The sequence below is a fragment of the Sceloporus occidentalis genome, unplaced genomic scaffold, assembly GCF_023333645.1.
Source record: "Sceloporus occidentalis isolate IW3139 unplaced genomic scaffold, rSceOcc1.0.p SCAF_1, whole genome shotgun sequence".
In the NCBI taxonomy this organism is placed as follows: Eukaryota; Metazoa; Chordata; class Lepidosauria; order Squamata; family Phrynosomatidae; genus Sceloporus; species Sceloporus occidentalis.
In genome coordinates this window covers 155283926-155302821 of record NW_028316981.1, presented here as the reverse complement: position 1 = coordinate 155302821, position 18896 = coordinate 155283926, and the positions used below count along the sequence as shown (strand labels likewise).

At 40.7% G+C, this 18896-nt stretch overlaps 1 protein-coding gene across 7 annotated transcripts in view; it reads left to right on the top strand.

Moving 5' to 3' along the window:
* STXBP4 (syntaxin binding protein 4) overlaps positions 1–18896 on the top strand; it is a 178970-nt gene that overhangs the window by 38874 nt on the left and 121200 nt on the right. For all 7 annotated transcript variants that reach the window (XM_089478426.1, XM_089478455.1, XM_089478435.1 and 4 more), the window contains 2 exons: positions 3366–3444; positions 8857–8951. In XM_089478426.1, coding sequence (XP_089334552.1) covers positions 3366–3444; positions 8857–8951 — 174 coding nt within the window. The remainder of the gene's footprint in view (positions 1–3365; positions 3445–8856; positions 8952–18896) is intronic.

Sequence of the window (18896 nt, the reverse complement as noted above, 5' to 3'; positions counted from 1 at the left end):
TTGGAACTAAGAATTATATTTAGACCATTGCTTTCTGCTGATACTATTAAGGCAGTTAAGAATTTAAAATAATGATGCATATAATAGGATTGGTACAATAGGGCAGAGAGAAAATGAAGAATGAAAAAAACAAGCCATTTCGAATACCAGCACTGGTATAAGCAATTTCAAGCCTGGAAATGCCAAGTGGACTCCACAGTATATCATTTTTGAAAGTCCATTCCCTCCGTTCCCTCACTAAGCCTCTCGCCATATTTAGTGATTGGTTAGAGTGCATGAATATTTGAGCATTAGGAGGTACATAAAGTGTATCATCCTTATAGACATCTAAATTAGATAAATTATTTATATTCTGTTTCTGTGAATTAATAGTTAGCCAGTTGCATTGTCAGAGATAAATCACTGAGCTCCAGCCTCACACACTGTGCTGATCAAAAGGAGAGTCCGTTCTTTTGGATGGAGGAAGGGGCTGGAAAATATCCTGGAATTTAAGGTGCTTTGCATTTACTTAGTGATTGTGTACATGTAAATGTATACCCAGAGGCACAGGCATACCTCTTTTCGTTCTTTAAAAAATATTGAAATTGTTCACTTCTCCACCCTTTCCCTTGAGAAGAATCTCATTTTAACTTATACTGAAGTCTTTGTAACACAAGTCCAAAAGAATAGATGTGACAGTACATTCAGTGTGTAAATAAGCTGGTGTTCTAAATGATTCCCTCTGCCTCATTATTGTCTATGCTGACTGGCAGCAACTATGTAGGACTGAACCTGGGACCATTTATGTACTGAGCATGCTTTGCCACTGAGCTAGGTTGTACTCAGTGGTGTAATCCTGGTGCAGGATTTTTTAACCTCAGGTTCATGGACATCTGGAGGACCATGGGTTGGCTTCAGTGGTCCTTAAGAAGAAAGCAGTTTTTTCCTTTGATTCCCTCCCTATTACTTTACATTTTTCTTGTCACTTTGACTTTTAAGGAGACAAATTAGTCTTTCCCAGTGTTAATTGTAATTTTGTTTTGAGCCACACTAGTTTATATGAAGGAAATCATTTCCTGAGCCAATAAAATAGGGTGCAAGATTTTGTATATCTGTTTTTCTGGGGAGGAGTTGTATGGCTTTCCTTAGATTCTCAAAGGGCAAGAGGAGTCATGAGAATTTTAGTTGGAAAGGCCTGTAAATGGATCAGTTTTCCCCCTCTACCTGGAATTTCTTGCAACTCCCTCCACTCTGAATAGACCCAGATCTGCTCTGAAGGGCCTGTGGTAGAGATGGGGTGGAGGGGCTGCACACTTAAGGGGATTTCCTTTGTCCAAGCAAAAGTCCAATTGTATAATGGTGGCTTTAGTCCTATGTCTGGTTTTGGGCTACATGGAACTCTTCCTCCGTCCAGTTTTTTTTTTTTTTTAGAGAGAAAAAATTTAAGGGGAAGAATAGAGAGCTTCTGTGCCAGGCATGCTGTGTGGGCTGACTTCTTTTCTTCAAAGGTTGCCAACATCCTTTCTTCAGTCTTTAAATGGATGAACTGCTCCATCTTTGAACAGATAACAAGTTCTCAAAGGTCTACCTGAGCAAAGCAGCACCTGAAAAAAATGGGCTCTTCTCATACAGAAAAACCCAACAAGCTACGTGGCATATGTGGGAGAGATCTGAGTGAAATGAAACACATTTTATTCTGTTATATTGAGTTGTTTTTTTGGGTGCGTTACAGACCGCCAGATTGTGGTGGTCTGGCTCCGCCTCCGCTTGCAGCGTCCGGGAGCCGCAGCGGCCAAACCGCGCAGCTCCCGGATGCTCCGAGGAAGAAGCACGGAAATCGCGCTCCTTCCTGGGCCCCGGAAGAGACGCTGCGAGGCGCGAGTCGTGCACTCACGGCATCACTTCCGGGGCACGATGTGCAGACGCACAGCATTCGCTATGTCAATATGGCGGCGGCCATGTGGAACGGCCGCCACCATTTGTCACGGACTCTGTCCGTGATAGGATTAGGGGCGTCTGGAAGAGACGCCCCTTTTTCAAACTGGGATGTCTGTAACCCGCCTTAGCTTTGCTTTTTGCACCAACCTCTAGAGAGCCACAGGGTCCCCATATCTGCTGAAAAAGTAAATTTGAAGTTAATTCCCTTTGGCAATATCAGCATAACTATGTTCAGCTATTTTTGGATAATGACCACCAGAATTTACCAACCAACATGGCCATCAGCTATGCTGTCTGGGAGATTCTGGGAGCTATAGTTCAAAATGAACTTTCCCACATTCTCACTGATTGCAGTTGTAACTTAATAGGGAATAGCTGTGACTAACTATAACTCTTATAGAGATGTGACCTCACTAAATGATGGGTGAAGAATATCACATGGTTCAAGCACTGGTTTACTCTGCTTGCCTTGTGATCTTTTTGTGGGTGATTAAAAGCAATAACAAGCCAGGAGGAAAGGAAATTTTGTTCCACAGGCTGGTAGCACTTAAGCTACCATGAGGTATGCTACTTTTTAAAAAAAGAAAAGAAAAACTAAGAGTAACTTAGGGCCAGAACAGACTGGCAAGTTAAGCTACCTTCTGGGTGGCTTGCGAGTACAGCATTTACACGCTCCACATTCCCAAGATGCCTGGAAGCCTGCTCAGCAAATCACACGGGGGCAACTTCATGACACTCCGGTGGCATGGCATTTACACACTGCACACTGCTGGAGCATCATGAAGCTGGCTTTCAGCCGCAGCATGAGTGGCAAAACCGGCTTTTTGCTGCTCTTTTTTTGGGCAGCATCAGGTCAGATTGGAGCTGCAGGGTATGGTTGCCACGGCCCCAATCCATCTTTGGAAGGGGCAGCTTCAAGCCACCCCTTCTGCCCATCTATTTTGCCTCTTAGTTACAAAAACAAAACAGAAGTGAAGATGTTCAAACTTGTCATTTTTTTAAACTGGAACTACAGCGGACTCTTGGGGTTTGGTTCCAGTAACCCCCATGAATACCAAAATCCATGGATGTTCAAGTCCCATTATATACAATGGATAGTAAAATGATGTCCTTTATATAAAACAGCAAAATCAAGGTTTGCTTTTTAGAATTTATATATATATATATATATATGTATGAATATTTTCAAGTGGTGGATGTTTGAATCCATGGATAAAACGTCTGTGGTATGGAAGGCTGACTGTATAATAGCAACTAGAAACTCCTTAGAGGTGTTGGAGGCAATGGCTGTAATTAAGTAATTTTCTGGGCTTTGACTAATGAACCAGTAGTTTTTTGTTGAGTGTGTGTGCGCGCGCGCATGTTTTTAGATGGCATATGTTTTTAGTCTGGTCCCTGACCTACTTTCATAAATGGCACTTCCTAATTTTTTGTTTTCTCTTTCATAGACAAAAGCTGGATTCAAGAAGAGAGAACAATCTTCAGCAGTTTCTGCAAACAAGAGTACTGCTGACGTGTCTGCTGGGGGTAAATGCTCATTCATTTGTTTCCTCTCACCATCTCTCTTTTTTGCTACTTCTTTTTCACATAACTAATTTGTAACGTATTTTCCTTTTAAAAAGACCCCATGGGGCCATTTTTCCTCCTGTGTGAATAAAGACTAAAATGAATGAATTGTCCACAGTTCTCTTGCAGTGCAGTAACTGTTGACTGCTTTATGATACAGCTGAGCAACAATGGACTGCCTTTGCTTTCTGTATTACTTACTTGTTTACAGATGGGATATATACTATCAGCTTTGGGCCTGTCTTTCAAAAGTCTGTTCTAAGCTTTAACTTCAGCAGAATTGCTTTTCCCAAACTGGCATTACCTAGATGTTTTAGACTACAACTGTCGTCATCCTTCTACATAGGCTATGATGGCTGGGAATGGTTGAAATTGTTGTCCAACGCCTCTGGGAAAGACTGGTCTAAAGGCACATGATGACACCATCTTGTGGAAGCTTAGGAGGCCTGGGTCTGACCAGTGCCTAGAGGAGAGCTTATGGGGAAGCTTATTGACACCAATGAGCTCATTTTCCTGTAATGGACAAAGAATGGGATATAAATCAAAGAACTAAATATATAGTTAATGAATTGTTTCAAAGCCTCGGTCTCTTCTGCAGTGTATGAAGAATACCTGGAATAATGCAGAAACTTGCCCACCACAACTGATTAGTCCTAAAACACACATCTCTGGGTGCTCTAAAACATAGCCCTAGTTTCTGCAGCAATATTTAAATTCATAAACCTGGCTGGACTCCTGCATGAGCTGAGATTATGCTTCTGAAAATTCCCAGAACATTCTGCAGTGCATGGAGCTTCTTCGGCAGAGGTTCTTCTGCAGATATGGAAAAACTTCCCAAAGACAGACAGCATTTGTAATAGGTAGATTCATTTAGCATGGCATATTATGCAGCACCATACATCAAGATCAGGTTGCCATAGAAACAAAGACCTTCCCATGCTGTATCATTCCTAATGTATGCACATTTTGCACAAGCATATTATGGGCATCTCAGTGAGCATTAAAAGGTAGTGCATTTTCTTTTTCACATCTTCCAAAGGAAAAATGCAACCCATGTTCCCAAGCTGAGGGAGAAGGCAGGGACTCAGCTCTGGACAACATGTGGCAGCAGGTCTTTGTTTCACCTCCTTGTTCCTTGTTGCTCTTGTATATGTATTAAAGGAGGACATGGCTCACCTACACCAAAAAGTGGGCAATTCACACATGTGCATTTCCTATGCATTTTGCACTTGAGATATGCATATTCAGCTATAAAGTGAGAATTGGCCCAATAAATAGTGTAAACTAAAATGGACAAGGGTTATATATTTTGCTGGGAATCAAAAGGTAGGCTTAGTTGTCTTTAGGTTTCCTTATGAATATTCACTCATGGAACATCATTGCTTATATTCACTGAAGTCCTGAAGAAACTTCTGCCTATTTGGGGAATATTCTAGTAAAAGAGGAGCAGATGGTGTCTGAGGATGTGATGGAAGTTCAAAAGGTTGGACCAGCTTATAATTACATAATCAGTATAGCAGATGTTTAATTCACCTCTCCTCCGCTGCTTGGCTTCTTCCTCAAGGAGAAAGGTGGGTAGCAGCACAGCCATTAGGGTCATACATTCACCCTTCCTCCTCCTCCTCAGCTGCTCAGCTTCCTCCTCAGGGAGAGAGGCAACAGAGAAGTCATGGGGTGTGTGCATGCTTGCTCCTCCTCTCCCACTTCCTGTCTCACCTCCCCAAGTGGCCAGACCAGAAAATGGCTGCCTGGCTACTCTGCCCATCATGCTCCCTGCCTGCTGCCTATCTGGTTCTCCTGCCACCCACCCAGGCATGGGAGACAGCACTTTCCCTCCTCCTCTCTTGCCTTGACTTTCTTCTCATGGAGAGAGCCAGGATAGTGGAGAAGAATGGACAAGTTCCTAATGCTGCTGCAGCAGCAGCCAACATGCACACAGTCCCCTACAGCAGCAGGAGGGCCTGACTGGGTGTCAACCCCCTTTGAGTTGTCATCCAGTGCATTCCCTTAGTGCTACCATTTCATCCACAGAGACACTGAGTGCAATTTGTGAACAACAGCTAACCATGGCACATGACAGCCTTCTTTTGAGATAACATTTCAGAAGTACTTAGTGATGTGTCTGAAGTTCCTTGGGGCATGTGCAAGCCCTGTGAAACACAAGAGGTAATCTTATACTGAGTTTGACTACTAGTCTGTCCATCTCACTACTGATGACACTGACTGACCATTGCTCTCCGGAGTTCAGAGCTTTGAAAAATTACTTTTTTGACAACTGCTCTCATAATGTCTCATAAACTGCACCACCTATAGTTCTTCTGGCTGATGTTTCTGGGCACTGTAGTCCAAAAAATAACTCCTCCAAACTCTGACAGGGCTTCAGGCAGGATTCTTTCCTAGCCCTAGGAATTGAACCTGGGATCTTCTAGATGCAGAACTCAGGCTGTGTCTGTAAAAGCAAGAGTAACTTCATATATCATTCTCTGGTTCCCTTCTTACTACCACTAAGCTGCTTCCCTGCTGCCAGTGTTATTTTCTGTGCCATCAGAGACATTTGGAGGGATCCGCTTTACCATTCTTGTCCACACCTGTTTACCTCTTTCTCTTCCGAGAATCCAAGGCAACACTAGTGTTTGGAAGAGGTGCTGCTTAGGTGCTATGTGTCTTTCCACATCCTCTCATCTGTGCTTAACCATTGAAAAGACTTCTGCATAAGGAACTGTTTTTAAAATGTGATTCTACATAATGAAACTCCTGATCTAACTGCAAGCCTGCAATAACATCTGTCATTGGTCTTTTGTGCTCACCTCTCTGGGGCTGGAATAACTAAAAACATTTCTCAAGAAATGGTTTTAATTGCACACCCTGGTTAATTTTAGTTGAAAGCAAAATTTCTCGTGGGTGCAAAATATTGTGCACAGCATTATATTTAGATGCATTTTTCTATAAGATGTATTTTGCAATTGTTATTTCACACCTGCATTTGCCTTGTGCAGGTCGTTTGAGTGGGCAACCCGTAAGCATAATATAGGGAAGTGGATTCTCTCTGCCACCTGCTTTTGGATTTTGGGAGTGTTGGTGTTCCTGCCCACCTGCCTATCCCAAAGCATGGTGCTTGGCATGCTCCAACAGGGTCTACAGCAGGAATGGACAACCTATGGCACTGCAGATGTTGCGGGAGTATAGCTCCCTTCATACTTCACCACTGGCTTTCCTGGCTAGAGCTGATGGAAGGTGCAGTCCACCAACAGCTACACAGCTACAACCAAGGTTGTCAGAAATTACTTAGGACTAGTAATTAAGACTAGTAATTAGAACATCAGTGGCATCAGTAGGGGAGTGCAGGGGATTGTGTCCACACTGGGTGATACCTCAGAAAAGGGGTGACACCTGCTTGGGTCCTCCTCCTGCTTGTGGGATGAGAAGGGGCAACTGGGCCACTCCTGGTTTCACCGCATTGGTGGCTCCCTCATCAGAAGGATGTTGACACTGCGGAGAAGGGGTGAGCATGCCCTATTGGTTGACACTCTCCACCAGCAGCCCGCCCTCACACACTGGGAGAAACCAGGTGTGGAAATGCCATTCTAGGACAGTACATGTCATTGTATTTCCCATTTCTATGTATGGTTGTGAAAGCTGGACAGTAAAGAAAGCTGATAGGAAGGAAATCAACTCATTTGAAATGTGGTGCTGGAGAAGAGTTTTATGGATACACTAGATCGCTAAAGAAAAACAACAACCAATAAATGGCTCCTAAAGCAAATCAAGACTGAAATCTCCCTAGAAGCCAAGATGACTAAACTGAGTCAGTCATACTTTGGCCATAACATGAGAGGTCATGGCTCACTAGAAAAGACAATAATGCATGGTAAGGTATAAGGCCACAGGAAAAGAGGATGACCACTTTCCAGATGGATGGGCTCAATTAAGGAAGTCACAGCCCTGAGTCTTCAGGACTTGAGCAGGGCTATTGATGACAGGGCAACTTGTAGGTCTCTTCATTCATGGGGTAACCAAAGGTCAAAGTCAATTTGATAGCAGTTAACAACAAAAAAGTGTCAGATTGGCAAAATTTTGTGCTAGCATTGTGGAAGTGTCCCTGGGTTGAAGAGGATTTGGATCTGGCCTAACTCAGCTGCTCCTGCATGCTGCTTCCCCACGAATGGTTTTATTTGCTGACATATCTTATTCAATAGAGTCATTCAGTCAGCAGATTATTCTGCTAGTAGATCTCTGAAATCAGCTGGTGGAAGAATGGCATTTCTGAAGACCAACGATGGCAAAAGAGGGTAGTGCCTAATCCTAGCATCCTACAGTCAATGCATTAGGTTTGCACTGCTTGCTCATGAGGCACATGCATGGCGTGGCACTTGAATGATAAAACCATGTTGTCAAACAATGTGCTACCTTATATTTGCCTTGTATCAGTCTTATGCATAAAAATGAACTTGGATGGATTTAAAAAACAGCTTTGGAGAAGGTTTTTGTACTCTGCCCAAAAGCTATTGAATCCTTTCTTCCGGATCACAACCTAAGGCAGGGGTGCAGGAAAACCCAGCCTCAATTTAGAGCCCTTCCAAGTCCTCCAATCTCCCCAAAGTTCCATAACCCTCTGCCCATTTTAATTTTACTTCTTCGCAAAACCCCACCCCAATAGTGTTAGTCACCATTTCTACATTGGGGGTTTACCTGTGAATACACCTGAATCCCTTTTTTAAAAAAAGCAAAAAAATCCCTAATCAAAAACTGACTCTAACCCACAGAAGTCAAAACTAGAGTTAAGCTTACAGTTACTATTTTTATTTAATTTTCTTTTGCAAATGTGATGAGGCCCATCTCAAGTCCATGGAGTTGAAAATTGGCCCCAGTATCTGTCATAGTTGCTATCCTTTGGTTTACAGCTTTACAAAAGAGTAAGAACTTGGTATTCATAACATTGATAATATCTCCCTGTCCGACTCCCTTTTTGGTGTCTTGTTGAAAAGAGGTGTCACAAGTGCTAGCCATGTGCCTGTGGCATAATATGACCTTTCCTGTTTCAATAATGCTTGCTTGTTTCACAGCACCTTTACCAATTATGCTTTGCCTTTGTGTAACTCCCTTCCCCCATTACTATCTGGGTTGGTGAATACAAAGAGGTTTAGGCAGAGGTTCAGCAACATCCATGTTTCCATTTGAGGCCTTTAATAAAGATTTTAAAAGCATCTTGCTTAATATTTAAAGGGGAAAAATAATAAACATTGGAGTTGATTTAGGCATTCAGGTGATTAGCTTGAGTTGTCTGAGCAGCAGGAATTCAAAACACATCCTTCAAACAGGAAAAAAAAAATCCCCATTAGATTTCCAATTAACATGCAACCTGTTGTTTCTTAGCTGTCGCCCCCACCTGGAGTGATGATTATGGACCTCAACAAAGGAAGATTTCACTAAATCCTACAGTTCGTCTTAAAGCAGATAAACTAGAAATGGTAAATATCTCCCATCTATTTTTTTTCTCCCTTTGTTCCTACTGTAATCTGGTGACAGAAAGATCCTGAAATACATATTTTAAAACAAAATTACTATTTCACTTAGGTAAATAATTTTCCCATTAAGCTTATCATTTGCAGTGTTGAGTCTGCACCAATGTCTGATAAAATTATTTAGCAAGTATTGAAACTGGCTGTTTTTAGAATTTCATGCTGCCATTCATGCTATGATCTCATTTTGTTGTTTCAGAACTGCCTCATTTTGTGTATCTGTGTATAAATGTGGGAACAGTGCAGGATATTAACATAAAAACAGCATGCACATTCTGGCCAAAAACTCACCAAGACAGCATAAGGTTTCCAGACAGTAGAGCTGTCATTTTGTGTTGGTGTTTTGACTCCAGCAGCTTCTATATGTGAAGAGGCAAACTACTTCTTAAAGTGAAGAGCAGGCTGCCTTTTCAGAATATTGAGTTTCTCAGAAATATCTAGTCACAGATAACAATTACTTGTAATGAATTTTTCACAGAGAAGACGATACAACTATGACTGCATGTACATTGCAGAATTAATGCAGTTTGACACTGCTTTAACTGCCATTGCTCACTGCTATGGAATACTGGGATTTGTAGTTTTGTGAATTATTCAGCTCTCTGTTAGAGAGCTCTGTTGCCAGAAAAAACTACAAATGCAAGATTCCATAGGAGCCATGGCAGTTAAAGCAGTATCAAAGTGCCTTAATTCTTCATGTGGCAACAACCTAAATTATATAGTAACTGTAACTTAATAAGGAATAACTTCACTTCCTTTGTGGTATAACTGTAACTTTTAAACTTGTAATTTATAATCTGTGACTTTTAAAGTTTTTTTAAGTTGTTAATGGGTGAGTGGAGTCACTAAGTGGTAAAAGAAAAGTGTCATATATGCAAGTTCATACTGTGTTTCATACTGCTTCCCTGTTCTGGGTGTTGAGGCAGAAAGAGGTGGACAGGAAGAGTGCATTGTCTAATACAGGCCAGTGGCTTGCAACATTCAGGTATTTCTCCCCCTGCTAAAAAAATAGCTAAAAGGTGGGATGTAATTATTTGCTCATTTTCATTTTTATCCATAAGAATGGGGAAAAAAATCAGAATTTTTCTCCTTATTAGGAAAGAATGCAGAACTTTTCTGCATTTTTAAAATTTACTTTTTGGAACTTTTTGGGACAATTTTTGAATGGTTTACAGAAAGTAATATATTGTGTGCCAAATGCAATGCATAAAGACTTTATTTTTCAGGGGGAAAAAAACAACCAGTTGGTGGGAGGGATTTGACATAGATAAAAGCACTAGATATTTTCCTCTCAACACGAACTAGTAGCAGCTGGCAGATTTTTTGACAGGTGGCTTGACCTGTCCTCCTCAAGGACGAAAACACTGCCAAGCATCCTATTAAAGTGACTTTTAATTTGGCATTTTACTTTCCATGATGTGTTTTTAAATCTTAATGTTTTGATTTATTTTATGTATTGGTGCTATTTTATTGCAAGCTCTGTTGTGTCCCATTCATAGGGCAAAGCCAGGATGTAAATCAAATAGGATAGTTGAGCAGAGTTAGAAAAAGAAAATGTATGTCAGGAAAGAGTTAAGTTAGAACATATTCTATTTATTCCTCATGGGACACATGTGTTTTCCTCTTAGAGTAATGGTAACATATTTCTTAATTTTTAAATTGTTAGTATGAATTTTCTTTCTTTTCACAGTTGCCAAATCATTTCAAAACACTTTTTAAAGACTGTTTTGGTTGTGTTTCTTTGTACCTAACAAACTGAAATTTTTTAGTTCTTTATAAACAGCAATTTAGAACACACCACACCTCCTGCTTTCCTTGTTTTAGTTGAGCCATAGGCTGTAACTTCTGATAGATTAGCAGTTACGTTGTTGTTGTTGTTGTTTTAAAAAAACATTCTGTAAGCCAAAGCTTGGGAAAGGTACTTGCATGTAAATCCTATTGAAATCAATAAGACAAGTTAGCTGTGTACTTAACTCATATCTTATTGATTTCATTGGGATTTTAGTGTGATGCAACTTTCTTTGACTTTGGCCTTTGTTATCCCTCCCATATACACATACTCGTTCAGACTATTTCTCTCTGTTCATTTAGGCCAGTTTATTTCTAATGATTTCTAAAATTTGCAATAGATTACTCTAGGCCTCCAACCAAAGTAATTGGAAGCTTCTTCTTTTGGCCAACAATCATAAGTCCTTGGTGGCTACAGCATGAAATTGGTCTGTTTGTTCTTGTTGCCAAGTAAAAGAATTTCAGCAAGGCTTCTTTGGATGGCTTGAGACCTCACACATTGAGTGAGAGAGACCACGTACTAAGAAATGAATAGGAGAGTTTGAATGATTCAGGAGCTGAAGAAAAAGGCTAGATTTTGGGGGCAGTGCTGAAATTGCTGCATTGTTCAGTTTGGAAGTGTCCTCCTACAACTTGCCAGGAGTTTTAACAATCTGTAAACCCACATCCTTTTCCTAGCCCACATTATGAGTAGAGATACACTGCAAATTGAATTTTCAATCACATGGGCCAGTCCCTGGTAGACATGGTACAACACTATAAGTAGGCTGGTGGATGGCCCTTTGTGGTGCATACATAGGAAAGCCCCTGCTTTGAGTTTATTAAATATCTTGGCTTCATTGGAGCATGCTTGAGATAGACAAGCCAGAGGACAGATGATTAGGAAAAAATTAATTCTGCTTTATGCTTGTTAGGAATTGCTCCAAAATCTATCATTGCAGAGGAAGCAGGATTTCAGGCAGATTGAGATATGGAGGAATATAGATTCATTGTAAATTTGTACACACAAGGACAGCCTTTTTCCTATGGATAAAATAAAAAAAAATAAGTTGTCTGAAGAGCAATGTCCATCTGATGATTCAGAGGTAGTAAAGACAAGTGTATTTTCCCAAAGTAGAGCGACTGTATCAAAGCCATTTACATTAGCCAACAAACTGAACATACAGTAGTTAGGAGGGAATGTTGAAAGTAGATTTAAAGGCTTACTTTCTTCCCATACTGTGCACCAGAACTACTGCTGCACTGCAGAATTAACACAGTTTGACACCACTATCATGTCTCCATCCTATGGAATCCTGGAATTTGTAATTTGTTTTGACACCAGTGCACTCTGAAAGCTAAACAGCTCACAAAACTACAAATCCCAGCATTCCATAGCAATAAGCCATGCCATTTAAAGCACTGCCAAACTGCTTTAATTCTGCAATGTAGATGCAGTGCCAAAGTGTCCACAGGCTAAACTCTGGAGGGACATTTTGGGTTCCTTCTGATCCTGTGTGTGCCAACTGCCACTGTTTTCAAAGACTAGAGATGACAATCTTGTTATTCTTTAATATGGTTTTTGTTGCAAAGTAAATCTACCCTCTGGAGATAATTTTGGGGCAAAAAAAAAAAAAACTTTCTGCCCAAAACTTTTTTGGGGAGGTTTTTGGGGAGCTCTGAGGAGAACCAAAAACCAAATGGAGCCCATCCCAGTAAGGGATGCATGTGGCCTGTAAGCCATACAATTTTCTACCTTTATTTACACAAATGTTTGTTTTGTCTCAGTGTCAAAATCCAGTAGAATCTGTCATGACTTCATAAATGTATTTCTGTGATGGCTGTGTAATAGACTGATATTTGAGTTTTGAGTTATGTTCAGTGTGTGTGTGCATCCATATATATATCATAGTTTAGTTTAGTATACATGTATAATGGTATGTGAAAATTAATGGGAGTTATTGTCAATAATAAAAAAGGAAGTTGTTGGCTCTAGCTGGAGATAGTGCCTAGTTCAAATATGCACAGATGTGTAGAGGAGGATTTTTCTCAAAGCAGCCTTGTGGGAAAAGGAAAGACAAGGCAAGAACGAAAGTTAGTAAAGGGAGGGCTGGATGGATTGGCCTAAAATGGGTACTAGGTAGGAATGCTATGAAATGGAAACAAATCAGAGGGAAGCCCATGAAACTAAAGGGTTGGGGGAATAATTAACACCTTTATTATTCTGTAACAAATAACATTTGTAGGTAGATTTCTGCAGTCAGAAATGCCCTAATCCACAGTTCCATATTATTGTCACCTACAGTATCATCATGCTTATATTTTGTTGTTGGGTTTTGGTTTTTTGTTTTTTTGTTTGTTTGTTTTTTGCCACATCATCATAAACTGGCAAAACCAAAGAGATTCCTCAGAGGTCTGGTATTCATTATAGTTCAGGAAACTTTAGCTCTGTTTGCAGCAATAACAGCAGCAATAATTCTTTAAAAGGTAAATTCAGTTTGTAATAATTTTCTGAAGAAACTGTATTTTCATTACACAAAACACGATAATTTTATATCACACTAAGTAGGGAAGGTATTTCTACCATACATCAAAGGAGTCACAGACAGAATAGGCGAAGTGGTGAAGAAGCAAAACCTCCAAATGGTTTATAAACTGACCAATAAAATCCAACAAATGTTATGCTCAGCAAAGGACAAGAGAGACCCTCTCACAGCCACAGGAGTTTACTGCATACCATACAGCAGTGGACAAGTCTACATAGGGACCACCAAACGCAGTGTCCAAACACGAATCAAGGAACATGAGAGACACTGCAGACTGGGTCAGCCGGAAAAATCAGCAGTAGCAGAAGACATTACGAACCATCCTGGGCACAAAATGCTGTTTGAAAATACTGAAATTCTGGACCATGCACACAGCTATCAAATCAGAATGTACAGGGGAGCCATTGAAATCCATAAACACTTGGACAACTTCAATAGGAAAGAAGAAACCCTCAAAGTAAATAAAGTTTGGCTACCAGTCCTGAAGAACACCAAAACCAGGAATTAGCAAATGCAAATGAGAAACCACTCAGGGTCAGAGGCTTTCCCAGAAAACAATGATCACCAATTAGCAGACACTAATCCTCTTTTGCATATCCTCCTACCCTGAGGAGGCCATTAACAACAGAACAATACACAGATTAACATGGGAATAACTCCTCCTCACTTAGGGTCACACAGTATATATATATGCCCACTCTCTTCCAGGTTAGCATTCTCTGAAGATTCTAGCCACAGATGCTGGTGTAACGTCAGGAAGAAACTCTTTTAGGGCTATGGCCACATAGCCCAAAAAAACCCACAAAAAACTATGGATGCCAGCCATGAAAGCCTTTGACTTCAGATATGTTGCTGTTTGCCTTCAAATAATTTCTGACTTCTGGTGACCCTATCACAGGGTTTTCTTTGGAAGATTTTGTCAGCACAACTGCTGGGGTCCAACAACCACTGTCAGCAACTGAAACGAGTCCTGGGGTTAAATCAGACCCTTGTAGCAGAGCTGGCAATTTCCAGAAGCTGAAGTGTGGCTCCAAAGTCCAATTGGGATGTCAGCAACTGGATGTCTTCCAGAAACTGCAGCAATGCAGGAACCTCCGGGGACACACAGCAAACCAATGCTGTAGCTTCTTCTGATAAACCACCAGAGAAACAAAGTCCCCAAAGTGCTCTTTATTCACAGTGCTATAATACAAAACCAGATCTCTAAAACTCCAAAACATACCAATCCAACTCCTACTTAAAACCCACAAGCTATCCCTTGCAACCCCTGGGTTTATATAGTCTCCAGACCATGTGGTCTCCCAAACCCAGTGAGTTCAGGTGTGTAACCATGTCATGTGTCTCCTGTGCAATCCAGACACATGTTTCATCATCCATGGCTACGTGCACTTGGACACTGAAATGTCCTTGAGCCAATGAGCATCAGCTGTGCTTAATCAACCTTGTCCTTCTGCTGAATGCTCATGGCCAAACATACACACATCAAGCATTTCCCTGTGTGCTGTGTTTTAACCCTTCAAATCCCTGACAGATTTGTTCCTCTGAAGCTGAGAGGGTATGACTTGTCCAAGGTCAGAAACCAATGGGTTTCCATGGTCAAGCGGGAATTTGAACCCTGGTCTTCTCCAATGTCATTGTCCAATGTTCAAACAATGACAGCATGCTGGTCTCAACATTATACAGAATATGTGTTGTTGTTGTTGTTGTGTGCTTTCAAGTAATATAGCATTTTTCAATTGTTCCAAAATTGGCTTTGAAATTTCTGGAAATTTTACATCTCTGGTCTAGCTTCTACCCAGAGCAGGTAATCCAGGGTTACAGCATTCTCAACAGAGGGCTCTCAGTGTGGGACACCCTACCATTGAATATCATTGGTTCCATTGTTGAGTTGCTCATATCACCAAGAGGTTGCTCCTGATATTCAACCCAAATCTCAGCTCATTTAAGCCTATCAGTAGCAATAAAAAGCCAACATGGTATAGTGCAGTGGTTTTCACACTGTGGGGTGGGGCCCCAGGGAAGATGCAAGAGTTGCTTTGGGGGGGGGGGCAAGACTTGGAGGCTCTGATCTCTCTTCTTCTTCCTCCCCCCAAACTTTTTTTTTCTACTGGAGAGAAAGAGAAAGGCAAGGAAGGTGCTTGGAGCCTCTGCCTGAGGGAGAAGGTGGAGGAGAACTATTTCCATATAAAATGTTAAATTATGAATATACATGAACATGTGAATGAAAATACACACAGTGAACAAAAAAATACTCATATATTACATCGAGCAGGGAGGGCGAGGATAAAAAGTTTGTGAACTTTCAGTGTAGTGTTTTGAGTGTTGGACTAAGACTCTGGAGGCCAGGATTCCAGTCCCTGCTGAGCCACAGAACCCCACTGGGTGACCTTGGGCAAGTCACGCACTCTCAGGAAGACATTAGCAAACCTCTGAACAAATCTTGCCAGCATAATTTCATGATAGGTTCAGCTTAGCGTCATCACAACTCAGAAACAATTGGAAGATACACAACAAGAAAATGAAGGCTTGATAGATCTATACTTGCCTTCAAAGGCAGAAAAGAGCCAGCCTTTGCCCTTTTAACCTAGCATTTCTCTGAATGTATTAAAACCAACTTTCCCAAAATCCAAAGTACATATTTGACTACTTTCCAAGAGACTGTGAACAATGAAATTGTGTAGGAACTTTACCTCCAAGTTTTGCTAAAAGGATCCTGTTGTCCAGATTTTCCCTCTGAGTTTGAATCAGGTAAAATATTGCTTTCTTTCTCCTCTATACTAGGTTTATCTTCCCGCAGGTATCAAAGTAGTTGACATTTTCCATTACTATTAAATCTTGCTTTCCTGAAACATCTCCAGATTGAGGGGCAAGTGTTTGGGTCTCAAGGATTCCCCTGTTATTTTCAATTGCTTTTATCAAGGTGCTTTTATCAGTTATTTGCCGTTGTTGTTTGCCTTTGTCACCAGCTATTTGCTGAGATTATTGTGCAAGAGGAGCTCATATCTGCTTTTATGATGCTTCTCTTTTCCCCTTTCAATGACAGTCAGAGTGGAACATTAAAATATAAACTGCTATGGGCAAAGAGTGCCATCCACTTAAAAGATCTTATGATTTTTGTGCCTGATATCAGCTGTGTTTGAAAAACTGGTTTTATAATTTGCTCTTTTCTTTCTTCCCCAACCCCTCACCTTTTTTATTTTTTGTGTGTGATTTAGAAGGACAAGTACTAATGCAGCCCAAAGAGTTGTACTTCAAATCACATATGCTACTTTAAAATGTCTCACTTAAACTCAGGTGCTGGGAAACTGCTGGCAAATTGCTCTGTGTATAATTTGCAAGTACACTTTATCCCCTCCTTATGATATTTTGATAGGTGGCCCCCACCTGCCAAGAAGGAGTATAATCCACTCTGCAGTGCCACTGCATACAGTGGACCCTTGTTATACGCTGGGGTTTGGTTCCAAGATCCCCCGTGTATAACAAAATCAGTGTATGCTCAAGTCTCATTAAATATAATAACATAGCAAAATTGTGTCCCTTATAAAAAGTAGAAAATCAACATTTGATATTTGAAATTTACACTTTTTTTGAACTTTTTCAAACCGTGTATGCTTGAATCCGTGTATAAAAAATCAGTGTATAAGAAGGGCCGGCTGTATTTTCTCCTCCATTTCAGCAGGAGCCAGCCAGAATGAGTGGGGATGTTACAGAGCAACTGGGCTTGGATTAAAGCTGAAAAGCATACATGCTCTCACTTGGGCATCATAATTGTCTATCTACATGGCATTTTTATTGGCAGGCATGGTTACCCAAGCATAATAAGGAGGATGGTTTAGGCATACTAGAAATGATAAAAGTGTTCTTATGTTCCTGCAGCCAGCAAACCTTTGAGTTAGTGTTGTACTTTTCTATTCCCTGCACTATTCTGTAGGAAAGAAACAAAACAGAAGCAACAGGGTAGATAGAACTGTAGGGCTAAAGAGTTTATTTTTAAAAGTGGACATAAAAAATGGAAGGATGATGTTAAAGGGGAAACAGGTCTGCCAGACTGGATTGTTACTTGCTTTGAGTGTGTATGTGTGTACTTACAAAAAGGAAAACAGATTCGTCAAGGACTTAGTCTTGTGCAGGAAAGATAACAAAAGAATCTTGTGGTAACTTAAAGATTTAATTATCTTTCATTGATGACACTGCTCCCAGCTGTCCTACTACTTGATGCGGAAGTACCATGCATACCAGACGCACAAGACTAGGTGGCACAAGGCACAGAAATTCCACAGAAACTACCTTCTTGTACTTACTCCAGGCAAAACCTCCAGAAAATGGCCAGGGATGCCAACTTTTCAGGAAGCCAAGGACACCAAATTCATCAGATGCATAAGACTGGATGGGAGTCATGCTACAAATCACAGAAATTGCCCAGGAATCACTTTCTATTGCCATTTCAGGCAAAACATCTGTGTTTTGGAAAATAGCTCACAACGCCAACATTTCAGACAGCCATGCTTACCAAATTCATCACTTGTAGAAGAATAAATGGGAGTGATGCAGCAAGCCAGAAAAAAAAATAGGAATCAGGACCAAATTTCTAGATATTGTAGAACATGCCTGAAAATGACAAATTTCCATCAAGCCATGTCTGGATGGGCACAAGGAGGTGATTCCTGTGGAATGTTGTGGCTTTTTACAGTACACACATCTAGTGTGTGTGTGTGTGTGTGTGTGTGTGTGTGTGTGGTGAATTGCTCTCCCATCTTTTACAGGATACATATTTTGTGTATAAACCAATGGTAATACAATGCACAGTTACAAAAATTACAAATACAGTAGATTACATAATTGTATGTAGAAGAGAAGTAAATCAAGGCACATACCAGGAACTGTTAATTTCAACAATCTAATTCAGTAAATCTAATTACTATTAGTCTTCTTCTTTAAATCAACCATCATGCCAGAATGCAACCTGAAAAACTTCCCTGTAGAATGTAAAGACCATGTATACAAGAACCAAAAATATACTGTCATCAGCAGAAAGATACACTGTGATTTATCTATGTGACCACAAGTTGCAGGGGGAGAGGAATGGAAGCAGTCAGTCATCATGCCCAAGTACACTCTTCCAAGAACTCTCTCGAATCCTAACCTGTTGTTGAGCCTGAATATGGCCCTTGTGTATGACCTGCACTGAATATTTTCTGAAGCACTTTACCAATGATTTGTTACATATTTTTAAATTGCAAGCTTGCAATTCCATTGTTAACTTATAGAGACATAATCTAAAGCATTTTACTAAACTTCAAGAGGGGCAAATTCATTCCATCTTTTGGAGAGGGACCTAAGGAACAGGGCAGGTTTTACTGATGCTTCTTCTTCCCTTCTCTCCTGTTGCTAGCTTTCACAATAGCATTTCTAACATCTGTGCTCCTAGTCTAAACCATAACAATGTGTGTTTTCCAGCCTGCACATGCAACAGTTAGATGCGCATATCCAGGTCGTGGAAGAGGCTGTGCACATAACAGTCCCATTATTTGAAGAGATAGAACATTGGTGTCTCAAAATACAGCAGTAGTGCTGTGTTAGA